Here is an 18,948-nt window from a genome sequence, read left to right as displayed (position 1 = left end):
GTCCGGAGCCTGTGCTCCGCAACGGGAGTGGCCACGGCGGTGAGAGGCCCGTGTACCGCAAAAAAATAAAAATAAAAAAATAAATAAAATAAAAGGGTAAGGGCAAGGATGAGTCACTGCGATATTTAGGAGGTAGAACCTGCTGCTTTCAAAATATCTTCAAAAGTTGGAATTCTCTGTTTAGTTACAGTCCAACTAGCTATTTTAGTTCACCTTTAGTTAGTACTATTACCTGCCAGTTGAACCAGTGGGTTTTGCAGAACCTAATTATACAATATTTTAGGAATCTGTTTACACAGACCTGGATTCTTCCATTCTCTTCTAGGAAATTCTTACCTCCAAGCTCTAAATCTTGCCTTCACACAGAGGCTGGGACAAAGAATGTAAAAGCTACAGGACAAACAAGTGTGCTTTCTATCTTTGCTGAGAAAAAACAGAGGGGTAGCATTTAAGGTATCCGACACACACACAAAATTATTTAGGCTTTGTTAAAAACTGGAACACATCTCAGAAAAGTGAAATTTTAATTGCACAAACTAAATTTAAAGATAAAAATACACTACACTTTTAATTACACTAAGAGCTTTATATAACATTTTGGGTACCGAATTTCCGTGCTCTGCATTGCCCTTGTCATATTTCTTGATGGTTTCTACATCCGTGCAGATTGGTGGGGGGCATGATCCCCGGCCCCCCACCGAGTGATCTCATCTTCCTTCCTCCCTTAGCCACTCACTCCCAGGGTCTTATGCTCCGAGCTATATCCTGGCCATTAGGCACCTAGGGCTATTGAGTACTTGAAATGTGGCTCAATAAAATTTTAAAAATAATTTTTTTGGTACCTTGTATTTTATACTTAATATAAAAAGTAAAATATCTCAATAATTTTTATATTGATTACTTGTTGAAATAATATTTTTAGATATATTGGGCTAAATAAAATTAACCTCACCTCTTAATTTTTACTTTTAAAGTGTCTAGAAAACTTAAAATGCCGTGTGTGGCTTGTATCGTATTCCTGTTGGAGGGTCCTGCTCTAGACCTGTCATTACCAATATCTGCAACCTCATGTTCTCAATTTCAAGCATTCTACTCTCCAAACACCACCTCTGATCTTTCAGCCTCACTCCTTCTATCTCCCAATTCCAATAGTTCTTCAACCCCAACAGGACCTACAATTCAATGATCCAACCACTTTTTCACTGTCCCTCACTCCCCACATCACTTCCTCCACACTTAGTTATATTCCATGGACCTCAAATCCCTTGTACCCCACTCTACCACATACCCACGTGGCAAAACCTCAACGTGAATTAAATATAATTCACCCAATTTATGCCTGGACTCCTGCACCTCAACGTGGCTGGAGATGGACAACCAACCAACAACCATCTGGTCTCACTTTAAAATCATGACCACTCAGTTCGGGTGGGCCTTTCATGCTGCTCAACGATCTTAAATACTGTACTTCCATACTATATTTTTCTTTTTGCTCTCTCCTCACACCTTCAATGCCTCCTCCTTTCTCATTCTCAATAACGACCTTGCTTCCTCTTTGGTTGACAAAACAGAAATAATCAGGAGAGAACTTCCACCAGCTCTTGCCATCATCCACCTGCCCACCTATTGCTTTTGTGCCCATATACTTTGTCTTCCCTTCTGAGGCTACAGATGAGGTGCCCGTGGTCCCATCTACAGCCAAGTCCTCTGTCTGCACACCAAGTCTCTTCCCTCCCTGCCTACAGAAGACATAGTTAAGCCCTTCTCCCCTCTCTCCCCCATGCTATTTATTTTTCCCTTTTTACTGACACATTCCTATTAGCATACAACTAGGCTCTGATTTCTCCCACCTTATAAAAACAACTCTTCCCCGACCCCCATCTTCCCTTCCATATACTACACTTGTTCTCTGAGCTCCTTTCCTTTTAGAGTTTTATTGCCTCTCTCCATCTCCTCTTCTCTGATTTTTTTTGAACCCACTCCAATTGGGCTTTCATCTCTGTCACTTCACCAAAGCCTGTTTGTCAAGGCCAGCAAGGACCACCACATTTATAAGTCCTGTGGTCACTTCTCAGTATTCATTTTACCTGACTGACCAGCAACATGTGATACAGCTGATCACTCCACCCTACTCCCTCACTCGTTTCTGGGATACCACACTGGCCATTTTCATCCTACCTCACGGGTAGGATGTCTCTTTTGCTCGTCTCCCATCCCAAGAATGTAATGTACCAAGGCTCAGTATTTGGGCCACCTTTCTTCTCTATTCTCAGCTCTTGGTGATCTCACCCAATCTCATAGTTTTATATAGTACCTACAATTGATGAATAGCAAATATTTATCCCTAAACTACTCTGATGAGCGTGAAAAATGTAACATGCTCAAAACTGAGCTTCTGAAATCTTCCTGCAAATCCTATTCTTCCCAGTCTCCCCCACTCATAAAATAGCAATTACATCCTTCCCTTTGCCAAGGCCCCAAACCTGCAGTCCACCTTATTCTTCTCTTCCTTCTCCATACCCAATCTGTCAGCAAATCCCACTGGCTTTGTTCGGACTGGTCCTCACCACCAACACTGCCACCACCCTGGTCCAAGCTGCTGTCCTTCCCAGGGATTATTGTCGCAGCCTCCGAATTGGTTTCCCAGCTTTTGTTCTTCAGATTCTTCTGAACACAGCAACCAAACTCAAATCGGATTACATCTTCCCTCTTCATAAAATTTGATGATGGCCTCACATTTCACTTGAAATAAAAGCCCAACACCTTAAGATAGACTGCATGGCCCTCCATTCTCTGCCCTTTATTACCACTCTGACATCTCCAGCTTTTTCCCCTCGCTCATTTTGCTCCAGTCACTCTGGTCTCTGGATCTCTGCACTTACTATCCCTTATACTCTTCTCTCGGGTGTCTGTAAGCCTCATTCCCTCACCTCCTTCAGACCTTTGCTCAAATGGTTCCTTCACAGTGAAGTCTTCCCTGACCACTTCATTTAAAACGCACACCAGCACCCACACTCTAGCTTCCTCCACTATTTCTCCATTGCATTTAACATCACTTGCAAACACGTTGTGTTCTTAATTTATTAACTCACACAACAAATTATGAACTGAGTGCCTACCATGTGACAGAAATTGTCCTACTTGCTAATACAGCTGAAAATAAAATAGACGAAAATCCCTACCTTTTGAAAGTTACATCACAGTGGGGGTGAGAGATAATACACGTGGTAAACCACTAAAATATACATTAAATAGTCACAACGCTACAGGGAAAAAAACAAGAGGAAAGGAGACTTTGTCTCGCTCCTGTAGCACCTAAGCTCCTTGAGGATAAAGATTTGCCTCTTGTTCATGCTATGTCTCCTGTAACCAGAGTGCCCAGCAAACATCAGGTATTCAACTCGTATTTTTTGAATGAAATACAAGGCAGCTACTCAGTTCTTGGACACATTTTCTACTTTTTAAGAACATACCAACTAAGAAATCTGTATCAACTAGGCTATAAATCAATGGATAAGTGGCGCTAATCCCTGGAGCACACCTTCCAATTCCTTAAGCTGCTCAAAATTATTTTATCTTTGCAGTTACCGCTATGCACTGGCTCAAAGGGTTCAGTACGTGGGTATGGACGGAGTGCTTTTCACTCCCAGCTAAATCGACCAAAGATCACTGTAATAGGCAGGGGGCCTCCGCTGTACTGGGGAAACACGTGAGACGTTCAGGGTGGCGGGGAGCAAAGGGCGGACCGCTGTGGGAGACCATACAAGCTCCCAGAACAAGGTAGTTCACTAACCTCTCCGCGGGAAGAAAAGACAGACGCGCCAAAGGCGCACGCTCCTGCGCCTCCGCCGCAGGCAAGAGACAGAGTACCGGCTGCAGTCCTGCGGTCCCGCAGCCAGTCCCAACACCGACCCAGCGCCCCGCCCAGCGCCCGACACTGCGCAGGCGCACAGGACTCCTGGCCCAGCGGAGCGTAAGCCGCCCGGTCCACGTGACCGTCGGAGCACGTGACCCGTGGTGCCGCGACCTTATCCGCTCCCTGGTCCCTGCGACGTCCCGGTCCCTGGTTGCTTCCGCCTTCCGCCCACTTCCTTATTCCGCTTCTCTCGTCGCCCTCAGCTGTCCCCGCCTTCGTCCCCGGAAGATCTCCGCGTCCTCGGCCATTGTTTTTCTCTTCTACGGGCACCAAATAAAGTTTCTTCATTCAAAAGCAGTTTTTTAATCCACGTCCCACCCTTTCTCAGCTCCTCCCCCGCGCCTGCACCGCCTCCTTTCCTGCGGCGAGTGAAACCCGAGCGTTGGCGTGGGGAGCGCGGAAGGTGATGGCGGGGCCTCCGGTGTCTCTCTCGGCGCGGGACGTAGGGTTCGTGTCGCTTTCCTCACCCGCTCCGCTCCTTTTCCTCCTCCCCACCTTTGCGGAGAGCTGGGCCTCGTCGGGAACCTGTGGGTACCAGCGGGGAAGCAGCGGCGGGCCGGAGGCGCCTGCTCCCCGCCGCCAGCGAGTTCCATCCCGCTGTCCAGGCTCCGCTTCCCGGGGGCGGTGCCTCGGTTTCTAACGGCTCGCGGGGAGGCGAGGGCTAGGCGGCTGCTCTCCGAGCTCTAGGCTCGGATCGGCTTTGCAGCTTCTTCCTTAAGCTGATTCGTGGTTTCTTCCCTGCCTACACGGGAACGGACTGCGAACCCCGACTGAAAATCTCCGCTTACCCCCACCTCTCTCTACAATGGTGGTTCAGGGGTTTTGATAGTCTTCTATTAATGTGAATCAGTTAACGCGTCTTTCAAGTGGTTCGATACGGTTTTTTTTTTTGGTTTTTTTTTTTTTTTAACTTACGCATGACTGTCTTGAGACTGTATGCTTCCTTTCAGAGTGTTGCAGCGCGTGCCTTTAATCATATTTTAATTAATAAACCTACTTTGGGGGGGTTAAAGTTGTCTGCAAAAGTTAGGGGTCTGAGATATATCGAGAAATGTGTTTCTTCTTATTGCTGACCAGATTAATTCATAATCCCAGTATAACAAGTGCCTGTACTTTCTTGCGTTTTAGGCGTCATGTTATAGATTCTATAAAATTATTATATCTCTCTGTATAAATTGAGAGGCCCAATTTATATTTGAAATATGTCCTTACTGCGAAAGATGGCAAAACACAAGAGCACTTGGAAGAAATTGACTGTACTGGCAGTAGATTGAGGCCAGAGAGGCCAATGTCCCAAAATTTAAGCGTGTGCTCACCTTCAGGCAAATATAGGGAGTGTCTGCGTCCTTAAATTTTGAGTCCTAAGCATCTCTGCTCTCGCCCAAGTCCTAGACCTGAGACCTTACCCTTAGAGATGGAAGCCTCTGAGGAAATTTACTAGCTGGAAAAATAGAATAATTTTCCAGTTAAGTAAAATCTCAAAGGACTGGCACTTCTTTTCGTATCTGCTGCCTTGGAAAATTCGAGTGTCAATTGATTTAATATTCTTTCTCTTCTCCCAAGGAATTAGTAGTAATTGTTAAAAGTTAAATTCTGATCAGAGCAGTTACTATGCATATTAAAACCTACTCACTGTAAAACACCACAGAATCAGAAAGCACTTTTCCTATTTTTTTGCTATTTTTTTGAGTTTTATGGTTAACATTTGAGGAAGCCTCTTGAAAAAATACTCAGGGTATATAACCCTATATTTAAAAATTGCAATAAGGTCTTTGAATTTTTAGTAGTGTGATGATCCCACATTAAAGTTAGAATAGGAGATTTGGGCAGAAGTATTCCAACTTTCTTCATTTTTACTTTGTCTCTGGTGATCTGAAGATATACATGAACTGATCAGTTAAGTTTTGTGCTTTCTATCTAAAAACTGCACAGTACTAAAGTCTTTTTTCTAACCGAACCATGTATGTCCTTAAACTAAACATACAGTGATAATCTGTAACCCTTGATTTTTGCATGTCTAAAGTCAGGAATATCTTTAATTTTTGATTCAGGTATACTCAAGTTTTGTTCCTCTCCAGGTTTCTTCATTCTTCGACACTTTTTGAAAATCTCTCATTTTCTGGTTGGGAGAGCAAGATGGAAATCTGCCTTAATTTTGTTTAGGGGCAGAGAGGATGGAAGGAGTTATTAGGCAGGTAAAGAAGGCAGCAAGAAAAACCTTAGAAAAGAATTCAGTTGGCTAAGAGTATAGACAAAGAAGCAGGTTCATAAATATTTTTCATTATATTTTTCTAGCACAGTAAAGTCTTTCAGGCAGTTTTCCATCCATTGCCTCATTCATCTTTCTAAGTAGAAGTCGCTTAGTAAGTAATAGACCTAGGGGGAAAGGCTGTTTGATTTTTAGGATAACTCTTTTTCTGTCCTATCACATTGTTAAACTGGTTTCCGATTAAGGAAAATAAAAGGAATACAATGAGAAAGATAAGAAAGAGGACTCCAGGGTAGAGCCTGGAATTTGAGGCACAGAGAGTGCTTAGCTTTTACGATATACCAGAGAGGTTTTCAGATTTTCCTGTGTTACTGTAGGAGTTGGGCAATGCTGGTTTACTTTACAGGGCTTGTATGAGAAGGAATTTGAATTTAAATGAGGTGTTCCAGAAATTGAAAGATGACCAGCCTTCTAATGTTAATGCTACTAAGTAATATATTGTGTATATGACTCTTTTCTAGGTCATTTGCATATCTTACAGTTAAAGACAGATTACCACAGATCTTAACCAAGGCTATTGATACATTGCATCGACATAAAAGTGAATTTTTCGAGAAACATGGAGAGGTAAGAATTGTGTTTTAACATTAATTCTTTTTTGGTTAACTCTAATAGAAACACAATAAACAGTTTTCCCTCTGTGGTAATGGTCATTCCACCTGGAGATAAGTTCATATGGTGAAACGTAAAAAAATAAAGGCAGGCTAGATAAGGCAACATAATGTTGATATGAGATCTGTGTTGTTCTTTGATTTTTCAACTTAAGAAATCTAAATTTAAATGTTTATAATAGTTTTTGAAAGACATAAAATTTAGTTTTGAAATGTATTCGTTTTTTCCTTCTTAAATTTAGATACATAAAAATTTGCTACCCTAGAGGAATTAATGTATATATGTGTGTACATATATACTTATATTTGTAGATGAAATACTTATATATAAATTAATTACATGTAAACTAATGTGTGTGTGTGTGTGTGTGTGTGTGTGTGTGTGTGTTTTCCCCCTGTATTTCTGCAGAAAGGCCTGGAAGCTGAAAAGAAAGCAATTTCTCTTCTTTCTAAATTACGGAATGAATTGCAAACAGATAAACCAATTGTTCCTTTGGTTGAGAAGTTTGTTGATACTGACCTATGGAATCAGTACCTAGAATATCAACAGAGCCTTTTAAATGAAAGTAATGGAAAACCAAGGTGGTTTCTCTCACCGTGGTTGTTTGTAGAATGCTACATGTATCGAAGAATTCATGAAGCAATTATCCAAAGGTAAGTATATAGCCATCAAATAACAAATGTTTTAGATTATTTGTGCTTTTTTAAAAATTATAAAATGGTAAGTTTTAAAATAAAAACCAGTAGAAGCCTGTATTCAGTTCAACAGATATTAGTGGCACTATTGGAAATTTCTGCAAATGTTACTGCTGTAATACATTCTTGGCAATTACAATCCACTTGCCCAGAAGAGACCTAAGATTGAATATCTGAATAGGATATTTGGATATAAAAATCCTTATAAAAACTTACTTATTTGTAGAGTAAAACAAAATGTACTTATTGAGCAGAAAATGTTAATTTGAAATAATTATTTATATAAAAAATCAAGACAGGACAAAGTAAGCATATGTTTTGTTTATAAAAATAGATAATATGTTAGAATTATTTGGTGAAAGGAGTCACTATATTGTTTTACGCACTATCTTAATAATTTTTAGCTCTTTTTTTAACAGCTAGATTAGAAAAAAATAATTTTTTAAAATTAATTAATTTGTTTTTTCTTTTTGTCTGCGTCGGGTCTTAGTTGCGGCACATAGGATCTTCGTTGTGGCGCGCAGACTTCTCTCTAGTTGTGGCGTGCGGGTTTTCTCTTCTCTAGTTGTGGCGCACGGGCTCCAAAGTGGGTGAGATTAGTAGTTGGGACACACGGACTTAGTTGCCCCACGGCATGTGGGATCTTAATCCCCTGACCAGGGATCGAACTTGCATCCCCTGCATTGGAAGGCGAATTCTTTACCACTGGACCACCAGGGAAGTCCCCCAAATAATTTTTTATAGGTTTGTTTATACTAATTTAATTTTTCCTAGGAAAATTCTGACAGAGAACTGACCTGTAGAGCAGAAGAAAGTGTAATATGGATCATTCTTTTAGCTCACAGTTTACAGAAATACAGGTTTGCTGAATAAGAGGAATCCTTTGGTATCTGTTCCTAAACATAGCATAGGATAATTGTAAACAATTGATTAAACCAGCACTACTATTAAAATAAAAAGATGACTTTGGGGCTTCCTTGGTGGCGCAGTGGTTGAGAGTCCGCCTGCTGATGCAGGGGACATGGGTTCGTGCCCCACTCTGGGAAGATCCCGCATGACGCGGAGCGGCTGGGCCCGTGAGCCGTGGCCGCTGAGCCTGCACGTCTGGAGCCTGTGCTCCGCAACGGGAGAGGCTGCGGCGGTGGGAGGCCCGCATACTGCCAAAACAAAAAAAAAGATGACTTTGGGGAACATGTGTAAATTTGAGTCTATTCACTATTTTTTTTCTGTCTTCATCTTTATAAATTATTTTATCATCTTTATAAATTACTTTAAAGTCAAAAGTCTTTGTATTTGCTGAATAAGTATGTTTTAGGTCTTGTGCTTTAAAAGCAGAATACAATGTTAAAAGGATAGCACATTTTCTGGCTCACAGATCCAAGCAAAGGACTATAGCAAACACTAGGCACTGTCATATATTGAACACCAGCTCCGTTCTAGTTACTTTGCAGCCCAGTGAAGTATAGGTATTATGATTTCCATTTTACAGTGGAGGAAACTGAGGCTCAAAGAGATTAGTAACTTGCCCAGGGCTGCATGGTTAGTAAATGGTAGAGCCAATATTTGAGCCTGGTCTGTGTAAATTGGATTAGAGCCCTCAAACAAGTAGTACATTTGGATATCTTTCCAGGACTAAGGTTAGTCTGACGTTCTGGGTGATGGTTTCATAACTTTGGAAAATATCCATGGTATTAGACAAGGCTGCTGAAGTGCTGAAATGCTGAGTGGCACCCTGAACAGGCTTAGTGGAGTTAGGAAGTTGGAAAGGTAAAAGGAATGCTGTTTCTGAGTTTGATTTTAGAGGCGGATCAGGTTCAGAGAATGAAAACTCAAAGGCAGGAGCTTACAAACCTGACTGCACATTTGTCACCCAGTTGGGGAAAAGTTTTTTGTTTTGTTTTTAAACATACAGATTTGGAAATTGTTACATTAAATCCTGATGATTTAATTTGTCTGTGGTGGGGCCTGCATATCAGTTTTTCTTTCCAGGCCCCAAGGAGACTCTGCCCAGCCTGTGCTGCTCAACCCATTGGTCCAAGAATAGCTTGATAAAAGGGGTAGAGGCAAAATTCAGCTTTAAGTTCCAGGAATGAGAGTATTAGTCAGCCATGGATGTGGAACTCTCCTAAGGTGACCTCTGTGGCAGATATTTGAAGGTCCGGGGATTTGTCTGATACTGTACCATACTCCGGTGTCAGGTCGGTGCAAAGAAAGGCTGTCCTACAGCAGAACTAGCACTGAAGTAGTTTGTTTTAATTGAAGTACAGTGGTTTACAATATTGTGTTAGTTTCAGGTGTACAGCAGAGTGATTCAGATAAATATATATGTGTGTGTATATATATTTTAGATTATTTTCCATTATAGGTTATTACAAGATACTGAATATAGTTCTTTGTGCTATGTAGTAAATCCTTGTTGCTTATCTATTTTATGTATAGTAGTTTGTATCTGTTAATCCCATACTCCTAATTTATCACTACCCCTGAGGTAGTTTTTAAGTGTCCAATTTGTTAGGGCTCTTATGGGAAGAATTCCTATCCTGTGTCAGTGACGCCTCCAGAGTGACCAAAGAATGGTCTTCCTAACTTTTGCAGGATCCCAAAGCACACATTAGCTTTAAGATACGTTTCTGTTGATTTTGCCCCTTACACTGAAACATACTTCTAATTTTCTTTGTCAAGATGTATATTTTGTTTTTTTTAGAGTTAAATGGTTGAAAATCTAAATTAAGATTCAAAGTTTTAGCCATATGTAAAATTTAAATATATTAAGTAAATATACTTCAGATATTGAAAGATGAAAGTACGGAGAAAATGGCAGACATTTTTAAGCTTTTATTAAAGTGTGATATACATGCAGAACAGTGCACATGTCTTAAGTGTTCAGCAGTCTTTACCAGAACATGCTGTGTCCCCAGTGCCTGGATCAAGAGGTAGAATTTAGGCCCCTTTGGGTCCACTTCTAGTCGCCACCATCACTGCCCCTTAAGGGTAACCACTATCCTGACCTGCATTAGTTTTGCCTGTTTTTAAACTTCATTTAAATGAAATTTTATGGAAGTAGTTCTGTGTCTGTTTTCTTTTACTTAGCATGACATTGGTGAGACTCATCCATACTGTTGCGTATAATTGTAAACCATTAGCTTTCATTGCTGTATAGCATTGCTTGATATGAATACATGACAATCTGTTGACCTGTTCTATTGTTGATGGATATTTGAGTAGTTTCCAGTTTCGGGTTATTATGAAGAGTGCTGCTACAAATACTCGAACACATATTCTTGGTGAACATACGTGTGTGTTTCTGTTGCGTATATACCTAGGAGAGAACCCCTGGGTCATTGTGTACACATATACAGCTATAGTAGATTCTAAACTAGCAAACGTTTTAAAATCTGAAATCATTTATAGCTATGTGAGTTTGCTCTCTTAAATATAAGGAACAAGTCTCATTCTTAACATGAGGTGTGACTTTAAATTAATGAAGGATTTGTTAATAAAGCACTAGAACAAGGGTCCACAAACTTTATGTGAAGGGCCAGATAGCCAATCTTTTAGGCTTTGGAAGACACATGGTCTTTGTTGCAGCTCCTCAGCTGTAGCGGTGCCAAAGCAGCCATTGGCAGTATGTAAATGAGCATGGCTGTGTTCCAATAGAACATCAGTTATAGACCCTGAAATTTGAATTTCATGTGTCACAAAATCTTCTTTTTTAATTTTTTTCGACTCTTCAGGAATGTGCAAACCATTCTGAGCTTGCAGATCGTACAGAACAGGTGGTGGGCCAGAGGGAGTCTGCAAGCTGCAGTCTGCTGACCCCTGCAGTTGAACCCACGCACCCAAATAATTTTTGTCCTTTTAAGTCACCTCGAGAGACTGATTCACTTCAGCAATGCTGCCATTGCTAAAAACGTCTTTTAATTCTTTGGAACTTCTTTCAGAGCCAGTTTACAAACCTCAAAAAAAGATTAGTCTCATTATTTTTTAGTCACTCCTCATTTTTGATCAAAAATATTTTATTCCATTTGATTTACATGCCTCATTCTACTGAAATTGCTCTGAGTGACTTTTGGCTGTTTCCAAAAACAAATTAAACTCCAAAGGATGAAGGTATACTGTCACTGATAGGACGTTTAATAATGTGCCACAGGTTCTGAAGAAAATCCCCAGAGAGGAATTCCAAAAGTGCTTTCAGCAATGGCAACATTCTTGGACTAAGGGTGTAGCTTCCCAAGGTGACTGACTGAGAAGGGAGGCAGCCATCATTTGGATGTGTAAATTCTGGTATGTTTTTAGTTTTGATTTTAATCAATCCCATTGCATCAGCCATATTGCCTTTTTACCCTAAAGTAGAAGACCCATGGAAAAAGTAGCTAATTTTGAAGAGCAGATGATCTGAATGTTGTTGACATTTGATTCTGTAAAGTCTTTTATGTTAGTATTTCTGTCTTCTGAGTTGTGTTTTTCTTAGGCCAGTATTAATATTATTTGATCTCTCAATGGACAACATGAAGATGTAGCCATGGCACATACATCACCATTGGTCAAAGTCAACTTGGGAGTAAAAGTTGCTAAAACATTAAGAATCTACACATAAATGATCAAAATTTGTCATTATAATAAAATTTACATTAATATTGTCTGATCTATCTCAAGTAGTCATTGGGTTCCCATAATCTGTATTTGACTCTATTAGTAATCACTACATTGTATTCAACTATTCTGTTTATATGTTTGTTACTTGGAACCTGGCCACCCTGAGCACCCAAAAGAATGTTTGTCGAACTAAAGTAATTGTCTTGAAATTTTGTTTCTTTTTCTCTTTTTGCCCTGAAAACCCACTGGGTAAGTAATTATAGATACAGTCCTTATAATTATTTAATGCTTCCGGTAAAATATTTGATTAAGGAACATTTGACAATTAGTTAAAATGAGTGTGGGGATTTACTTTTGCATAATTTGTTTAATTTGATTTATTTTGTGTAACTTGATCTATGTTATACCTAGTAAAGATTACCAGTGAGTTTTTAGATGGGCTGCTACTATTCTCTTTCCTTTAATAAACTGCAATTACCCAAATATTAAAAAAAAAGGTACAGTTATATAAATGTTCACTTATGCTTTTTTCCTACTTTAGTCCACCAATCGATGACTTTGATATATTTAAAGAATTAAAAGACCAAAATTTCTTTGAGTCTCAGGAATCTATCATTGCTTTATGTACTCACCTGCAAGAGTTGATGAAAACTATTGAAGACCTAGATGAAAATCAGCTGAAAAATGAGTTTTTTAAAGTTCTTCAGGTAAATGTAATAATTAATCTCCTGAGTTTATTTAAATAGTTGAAAAATAAACTGGTCCACGTTTAACAGCAAAGCATGTTTACATATTGTCATTTAAGTTATCAGTGATCGTTTTTTATCATTTTAATAATTATCTATTCGAGAGATGAAAATCCATTTAATCTCTGAAAAGGGGTTTTGAAGTTTCTTCTCCTCCCACTGGAGGTTTTAGTGGCACAGGAGTCATCTGGCTTCATAGCTCTGTCATTGTGGAGAGATACTGAAGTCCACAGTCATCTGATTGGCCCAGCCTGACTTGGCTTCGAATGTTGGCCGTGTCACTTACTTGTGTTTGGACCTGAAGCAAGGTACTTGATGTTTCTGAGCTTCAGTTTCCTCATCGGTTAACTGAGGGTGGTACTATGTGCCTCGTGATTTGACCTGAGAATGAAACTGGCTTCGTTCCTGTAAGTGTTGGGCACAGAGTGGAGCACAGGTGTTGTGCAGTTGTCATCAGCAGGTGGAAACAATCGGGTGGCCCATGGCCTATTTCATATGCTTTTATTACATTTCTTCATCTATCTTGTCTTAAGTTTAGTTTTGAATTCTCATTCAAAACATCCTAAAATTTAAAATATATCATTATAATCAGAACTATTGGAAAGTATGTGGTTTTACACAGCAGTTTCCCCAGCCCTTATTTCCCGAAAGACGTTCGAAACATTTCCATAAAGAGATGTTTGAAAGTGCTCGGAAGAGACATAAAGCGGGGAAGGGGGACCTGGAGTGGTGGGGGAGGGGTGCGGAGCTCAGTTTTAAGCCTGGCCCCCAGGGAAGGGCCTGCTAAGGAGGGGGGCGGGCCCCGAGGCAGGTGAAGGAGGGGGTCCCCTCACGTCTGGGTGGAGCTTCCTGCGGAGCCCTGAGTGGGGAGCCTGCCAGGTGTGTGGGAAACCCTGCTGGGAAGGCCTCAGGGAATGGGGAGCAGAGGTGAGAGGGCCTGCGGGCTGCACAGAAGCCAAGCTGCCTCCAGAGCAAAGGCGAGATCTTTGGTTTTTACTCACAATGAAGCGGGAAGCTGTTAGAGGGTTTTGCTCAGAAGAGTAACTTTTTTTAAAAATAAATTTATTTATTTTATTTACTTTTGGCTGCGTTGGGTCTTCCTTGCTGCAATTGGGCTTTCTCCAGTTGCAGCGAGCGGGGGCTACTCTTCGTTACGGTGCGCGGGCTTCTCACCGCGGTGGCTTCTCTTGTTGCGGAGAACGGGCTCTAGTGCGCGGGCTTCAGTAGTTGCAGCACGGGGCCTCTAGAGCGCAGGCTCGGTAGTTGTGGTGCACGGGCTCAGTAGTTGTGGCTCGCGGGCTGTAGAGCGCAGGCTCAGTAGTTGTGGCGCACGGGCTTAATTGCAGCACAGCATGTGGGATCTTCCCAGACCAGGGCTCGAACCCGTGTCCCCTGCATTGGCAGGTGGATGGATTCACAACCACTGCACCACCAGGGAAGCCCAGAGGAGTAACATTAAATGACTTATTTCAAGGATTACTTCCGAGGACAGGCCGAAGGCACAAGGGTGGGAATGGGGAGATTTGTTACTACAGTGACTCAGGTGAGGGCAGACTGGACCAAGTTGGTAGCATCAGAGATGGTAAATGTCACCAGATTCTGGATGTACCTTGAAAGTAGAGGCTACCGAATGTGCTGATAGTTGTGGGATGTGATAAAGTCCTGATGAAACTTGGAGGGCGAGCAGAGTAAGCTGAATAATGAAGCAGGATAGGCATATTTTGAGTTTGGAAGAAAAGTGGTCATGGTTCTGTTAACTAATAAACCGGAGTATTATTTCCCCCTCTCACTATTATACTTAGCTTAGAATTAGAAAAGAAAAGAAAAAAAAAATCAGCCTGTCACTCGCTGCCCCTAGCCAGCCCATTCTTTTGGGAAATCATCTTCTTTGAATATGTTCTTTGTCCCGTAAGTATAATAAACTGTGAAGAAGAAAGCGTACTGATCTATCTTCTGTCATCTAGTTCAGCCAGCTACCCCAAACTGCCCCTCTTCTCCCACGTAAAGGAAGCCAAAGTTGTCCCCATTAGTGCTCACAATGACCAGCAGGTTACCTCCCTACAGGAAGCCTGAAGGTGTCTTAGTTTCTAGGGAATTATTGATGCTTTTAAAAGCCACAGCACTCCACCGCTGTTCACACAAATATTTCAGTGTCAACTTAATCAAACACTGTTCTAGATGCCGGGCATGTGGTGGTGAGGAAAACAGACTAGTCCTTGTTGCCACTGAACTTGTAATCCTGAAGGAATATAAACGAATAATGGCACAAATAAATACAGAATTACACACTGGAAGATGATCTGAAGGAAATGTGCCGTAGGCCAGCAGAGACCCTGACCTCCGCTGGAGATGCCGTCATGTGTGCCGTTGTATGTTTCTTCATCAAATTTGGACGCTTGAGTTATCTTTCTTTTTAAAATAATATTCTTGGTTGGAACATGCACTTTCCTCTTATTTTGAATCACAGAATACTAGAGCCTGTTTGGGCTAACATTTATTGAATACTTCTGTATGCCAGCTTTTGGGTACATTACTTACATGCATTATGTCAAATACTCAGAATGACTCTACGAGCTAAGTGCTATTATCTCATTTTTCAGTTGTGGAATTTGAGCCTTAGAGCTTAATTTACCAGTGGTTGTTTATTGGAGATGCTAGGATTTGAACCCAGGTCTGTCTGATTCTAGAGCCTATAGTTCTAAACGTGTAATTTTAGTTAGAGCTTAAAAAAATGGGGCTACATACCATTTCCTACAAAATAAACTTGAGTATTTCAAAGTGGAATAATAGATTATTCGAGTTGGAAGAATCTTTGGTTATCACCGTGTTCAATTTCTTTATTTTACAAGTGAGAGAACTAAATCCCAGAAAAGTTGCCAGGTCCTAAGGATTGGGGGAATTTTTATTTTCTCTTGACTCTGGATTTTTATAAAATAAAATAAACTTTGTAGCCTCATTTTTACAGCATCTGATCATGTTCTAGTAATATCTGCAAGATGCAGAAACTTTCACTCTGATTAAACAATGTGAGTGCTAAAATCATTCAAACTGTGTTTTTTTCTTAAGTTCATTGCATACTGGCTAAAGTTTCATTGTTTTACCTTTTTTATACAGTATACTTAGAGAAAATGTAGATTGGGTGGACATTTTATATTAAGAATTTTATGAATACTTTTAGCAACCCCACCTCCCATTACATCCTACGTAATAGAGTTTTTGTTGGTTATTCAAAAGAAGGGTAAATGATTTGTGCTTTTTCTTTTTCAGATTTCACTGTGGGGAAATAAGTGTGATCTGTCTCTATCAGGTGGGAAAACTATTTCTCAGAAGATCAATTTAATAAATTCTTTGGAAGACCTAAAACCTTTCATTTTAGTGAATGACATGGAACATCTTTGGTCATTGCTTAGCAATTGCAAAAAAAAAAGAGGAAAAGCATCTATTACTCGAGTGGATATTGTTCTGGATAATTCTGGGTTTGAACTTGTTACAGATTTAGTATTAGCTGACTTACTGTTGTCCTCTAAACTGGCTACTGAGATCCATTTTTATGGGAAAACGATTCCATGGTTTGTTTCTGATACTACTCTACATGATTTTAACTGGGTAATCGAACAACTAAAACATTCTAATCATAAGTGGGTGTCCAAGTGTGGGGTTGACTGGGAAAACCATATTAGAATGGGCAGATGGGTTTACCTTGATCACATGTTTTGGACTCTACCTCATGAATTCAGTGCAATGCCTCACGTCGCCCCTGACTTATATGCTACACTACAAAAGGCACATTTGATTTTATTTAAGGGTGATTTGAATTACAGGAAGTTGACGGGGGACAGAAGATGGGAATTTACCATTCCATTTCATGAGGCTTTGAATGGCTTCCACCCTGCACCTGTCTGCAGTATAAGAACATTAAAAGCTGAAGTTCAGGTTGGTCTGCAGCCTGGGCAAGGTGAACAGCTCACAGCTTCTGTGCCCGACTGGCTGACCATTGGGAAATACGGAATATTTCAGTTTGATGGTCCACTTTGACTTGCTGTAGGAACTCTCAGTTGGGTAGGAAGATCTGACAGTCACTCTTCATCCCCAGAAAAGCTCTGGGAAGTTTGGCTTCTCAGTGCTCTTTGACACACACACTGATGCTTTCTCCTTTGAACGTTTTGCCCTGCTACATTGTTTTGGGGATAGGTGGATTACACTGGTTACAGATAGTTACATTTATGTTGGAATTTTAGTAACTTATTTCAAGTTAAATGCATCATTTCAAATGGTTTCAATGAACTTATTTTCAATTGGGCAGAAATATAAGTGAATTCTGCTTTAAAAGTTAACATTTTAAAAAATACTATGCTGCATGGTATTTAATATTCTAGGAGGCATGGAGTTTTACTCAACTTGATTTTGGGCTCTAGAGATAAGGGCTCAGTGAAGATATAATATATTTACATGTTAAATATGCTTTGTAAAGAGAGGCATTTCTTAACAACTGTGATATCTGAACACACGAAAGTAAAACTTACCTCATAAGTTAATTCTTAATTTTGTTCTCCTTGAATTTTATTTCATTTCAATAACCTGTATTATTTGCACGCATTTGTATTTTGATTGACCTGTAGAATGGATGGTAGGAAACACAAAACTGAACAGAATGAAACAAATAGTACTTGAAGAAATGTAATATCTTTTACAGTAATTCTATTTGTGATGTCCATAATCAACTGAAGTATATTATTTTAACACATAGATGTTTTAAATGAATGGGATTGCTCACAGTTTAAAAAAAATGCTTTAGGTAGGAAAGATTCTTCTGCATTGACTTTGTACTACCAACGAGTTAATTCACCTTTTATAATCTTACACATTTATTGGTGATCACAGCTATTAAAGACTAAGTTTCAGGTCAGTTTGTTTTGAAACTGAAATTGGAAATAAACCTGGGAATGTTTTCTTGCACCAGAATAATAAAATGAATTGTAAATTGTACTGAAAATCTCACTGGTTTTATCTTCCAGTGGGGGAAGGTCAAGAAGGGAAGATTAAAAATGAGGTCTTTATGATGAAGAAACTCATAATGTATATTATAGATGTCCAAGCAGTTGTTAAATTATGTCACTTAAATGAAGTGATAGTCTGTGCCCTTGCTAAGTGCTTAAAATTGTTTTGGTAAAATGTTTATATAAAGCTGCACATTTTGGATTTACTCATTTCCTTATCTACATGTGTTCCTGTTTTAAACATTGTTACTAAAATACTGAGCACATGAGAATTACTTGTAGACACTTGCCATAAACTAGAAGACAATTGTATATTTGTATTGACTTCATAGCCACAGCGGGAGCTATGGTATAATACATTACTTTTTTCCAAAGCATGGGATTTTTTTCTATGTTCATGTTTTATTAAGAACATGAGATTTATGAGGAAGTAGTTCACCCTCTCCTACAAGAAAGAGAGCAAGGAAGCAAACTAGAGCAAGCAAGAAGATGGCACCATGGAAGAGGAAGTCAAGGCGGCACTTTTAAAAATGCTTATTTAGCAGGAGGGAGGGGCCTCTTGGAGTTTCACCAGTTGATTTTTTTAAAATAATTTTTATTTTTTATCTATTTACTTACTTTTGGCTGCTTTTGGGTCTTCGTTGCTGCACGTGGGCTTTCTCTGGTTGCGGCGAGCGGAGGCTACTCTTCCTTGTGGTGCACGGGCTTCTCATTGTGGTGGCTTCTCTTGTTGTGGAACATGGGCTCTAGGCATGCAGGCTCAGTAGTTGTGGCTCGCGGGCTCAGTAGTTGTGGCTTGGGGACTCTAGAGTGCAGGCTCAGTAGTTGTGGCACACGGGGTTAGTTGCTCCATGGCATGTAGAATCTTCCCAGACCAGGGCTTGAACCCGTGTCCCCTGCATTGTCAGGTGGATTCTCAACCACTGCGCCATGACAGAAGCCCTTAACCAGCATTCCTGAGATAAAATTCACACACAATTCATCCATTTAAAGTGTACAGTATTTTAGTACAGTATGTTCACAGAGTTGTGCCCCCATGACCACAGTCTAATTTTGCAAAGTTTTACCCTCTCTAAAAGAAACCCTGCACCCATTGGCAGTCACTCCCCAGCCCCCT

The 18,948-nt window shown here is 40.2% G+C and overlaps 2 protein-coding genes across 5 annotated transcripts in view; one reads left to right on the top strand and one right to left on the bottom strand.

The window, feature by feature from the left end:
* RMND1 (required for meiotic nuclear division 1 homolog) overlaps positions 1-4,231 on the bottom strand; it is a 35,611-nt gene extending 31,380 nt beyond the window's left edge. Inside the window, exon 1 of one of the 3 annotated variants that reach the window (XR_004352498.1) lies at positions 3,794-3,921. Coding sequence is in view for 1 of the 3 variants with exons in the window: in XM_032650982.1 (XP_032506873.1) it covers positions 3,794-4,204 (411 nt within the window). In the remaining 2 variants the exon portion in view is untranslated. Of the gene's footprint in view, positions 1-3,793 lie in introns of all 3 variants that reach the window. The other 2 variants (XM_032650982.1, XM_032650981.1) reach the window with 2 other exon arrangements.
* A 6-nt stretch (positions 4,232-4,237) lies between these two features.
* On the top strand, positions 4,238-18,208 carry ARMT1 (acidic residue methyltransferase 1). Of its 2 annotated transcripts, XM_032650984.1 has the most exons (6): positions 4,304-4,319; positions 5,995-6,055; positions 6,647-6,752; positions 7,206-7,450; positions 12,630-12,795; positions 16,102-18,208. In XM_032650984.1, exons 4-6 carry the CDS (start codon positions 7,416-7,418, stop codon positions 16,867-16,869), a joined length of 969 nt encoding a protein of 322 aa, XP_032506875.1. In that variant the 5' UTR covers positions 4,304-4,319; positions 5,995-6,055; positions 6,647-6,752; positions 7,206-7,415; the 3' UTR covers positions 16,870-18,208. The 2 variants fall into 2 exon arrangements, with proteins under 2 accessions (XP_032506874.1, XP_032506875.1); XM_032650983.1 differs by lacking the exon at positions 5,995-6,055 and having other exon boundaries at positions 4,238-4,363.
* Positions 18,209-18,948: the final 740 nt, after the last annotated feature.

Source organism: Phocoena sinus, chromosome 12, assembly GCF_008692025.1.
Source record: "Phocoena sinus isolate mPhoSin1 chromosome 12, mPhoSin1.pri, whole genome shotgun sequence".
In the NCBI taxonomy this organism is placed as follows: domain Eukaryota; kingdom Metazoa; phylum Chordata; class Mammalia; order Artiodactyla; family Phocoenidae; genus Phocoena; species Phocoena sinus.
This window is presented reverse-complemented; position numbering and strand designations above follow the sequence as displayed.

Excerpts from the sequence above, each read along its gene's own strand:
- ARMT1 (XM_032650983.1), top strand. The coding sequence starts at position 4,323 with ATGGCGGGGCCTCCGGTGTCTCTCTCGGCGCGGGACGTAGG. Across the intron at positions 7,451-12,629 it reads CATGAAGCAATTATCCAAAG|TCCACCAATCGATGACTTTG; the intron begins GTAAGTATATAG and ends TTCCTACTTTAG. Across the intron at positions 12,796-16,101 it reads AGTTTTTTAAAGTTCTTCAG|ATTTCACTGTGGGGAAATAA; the intron begins GTAAATGTAATA and ends TTTCTTTTTCAG.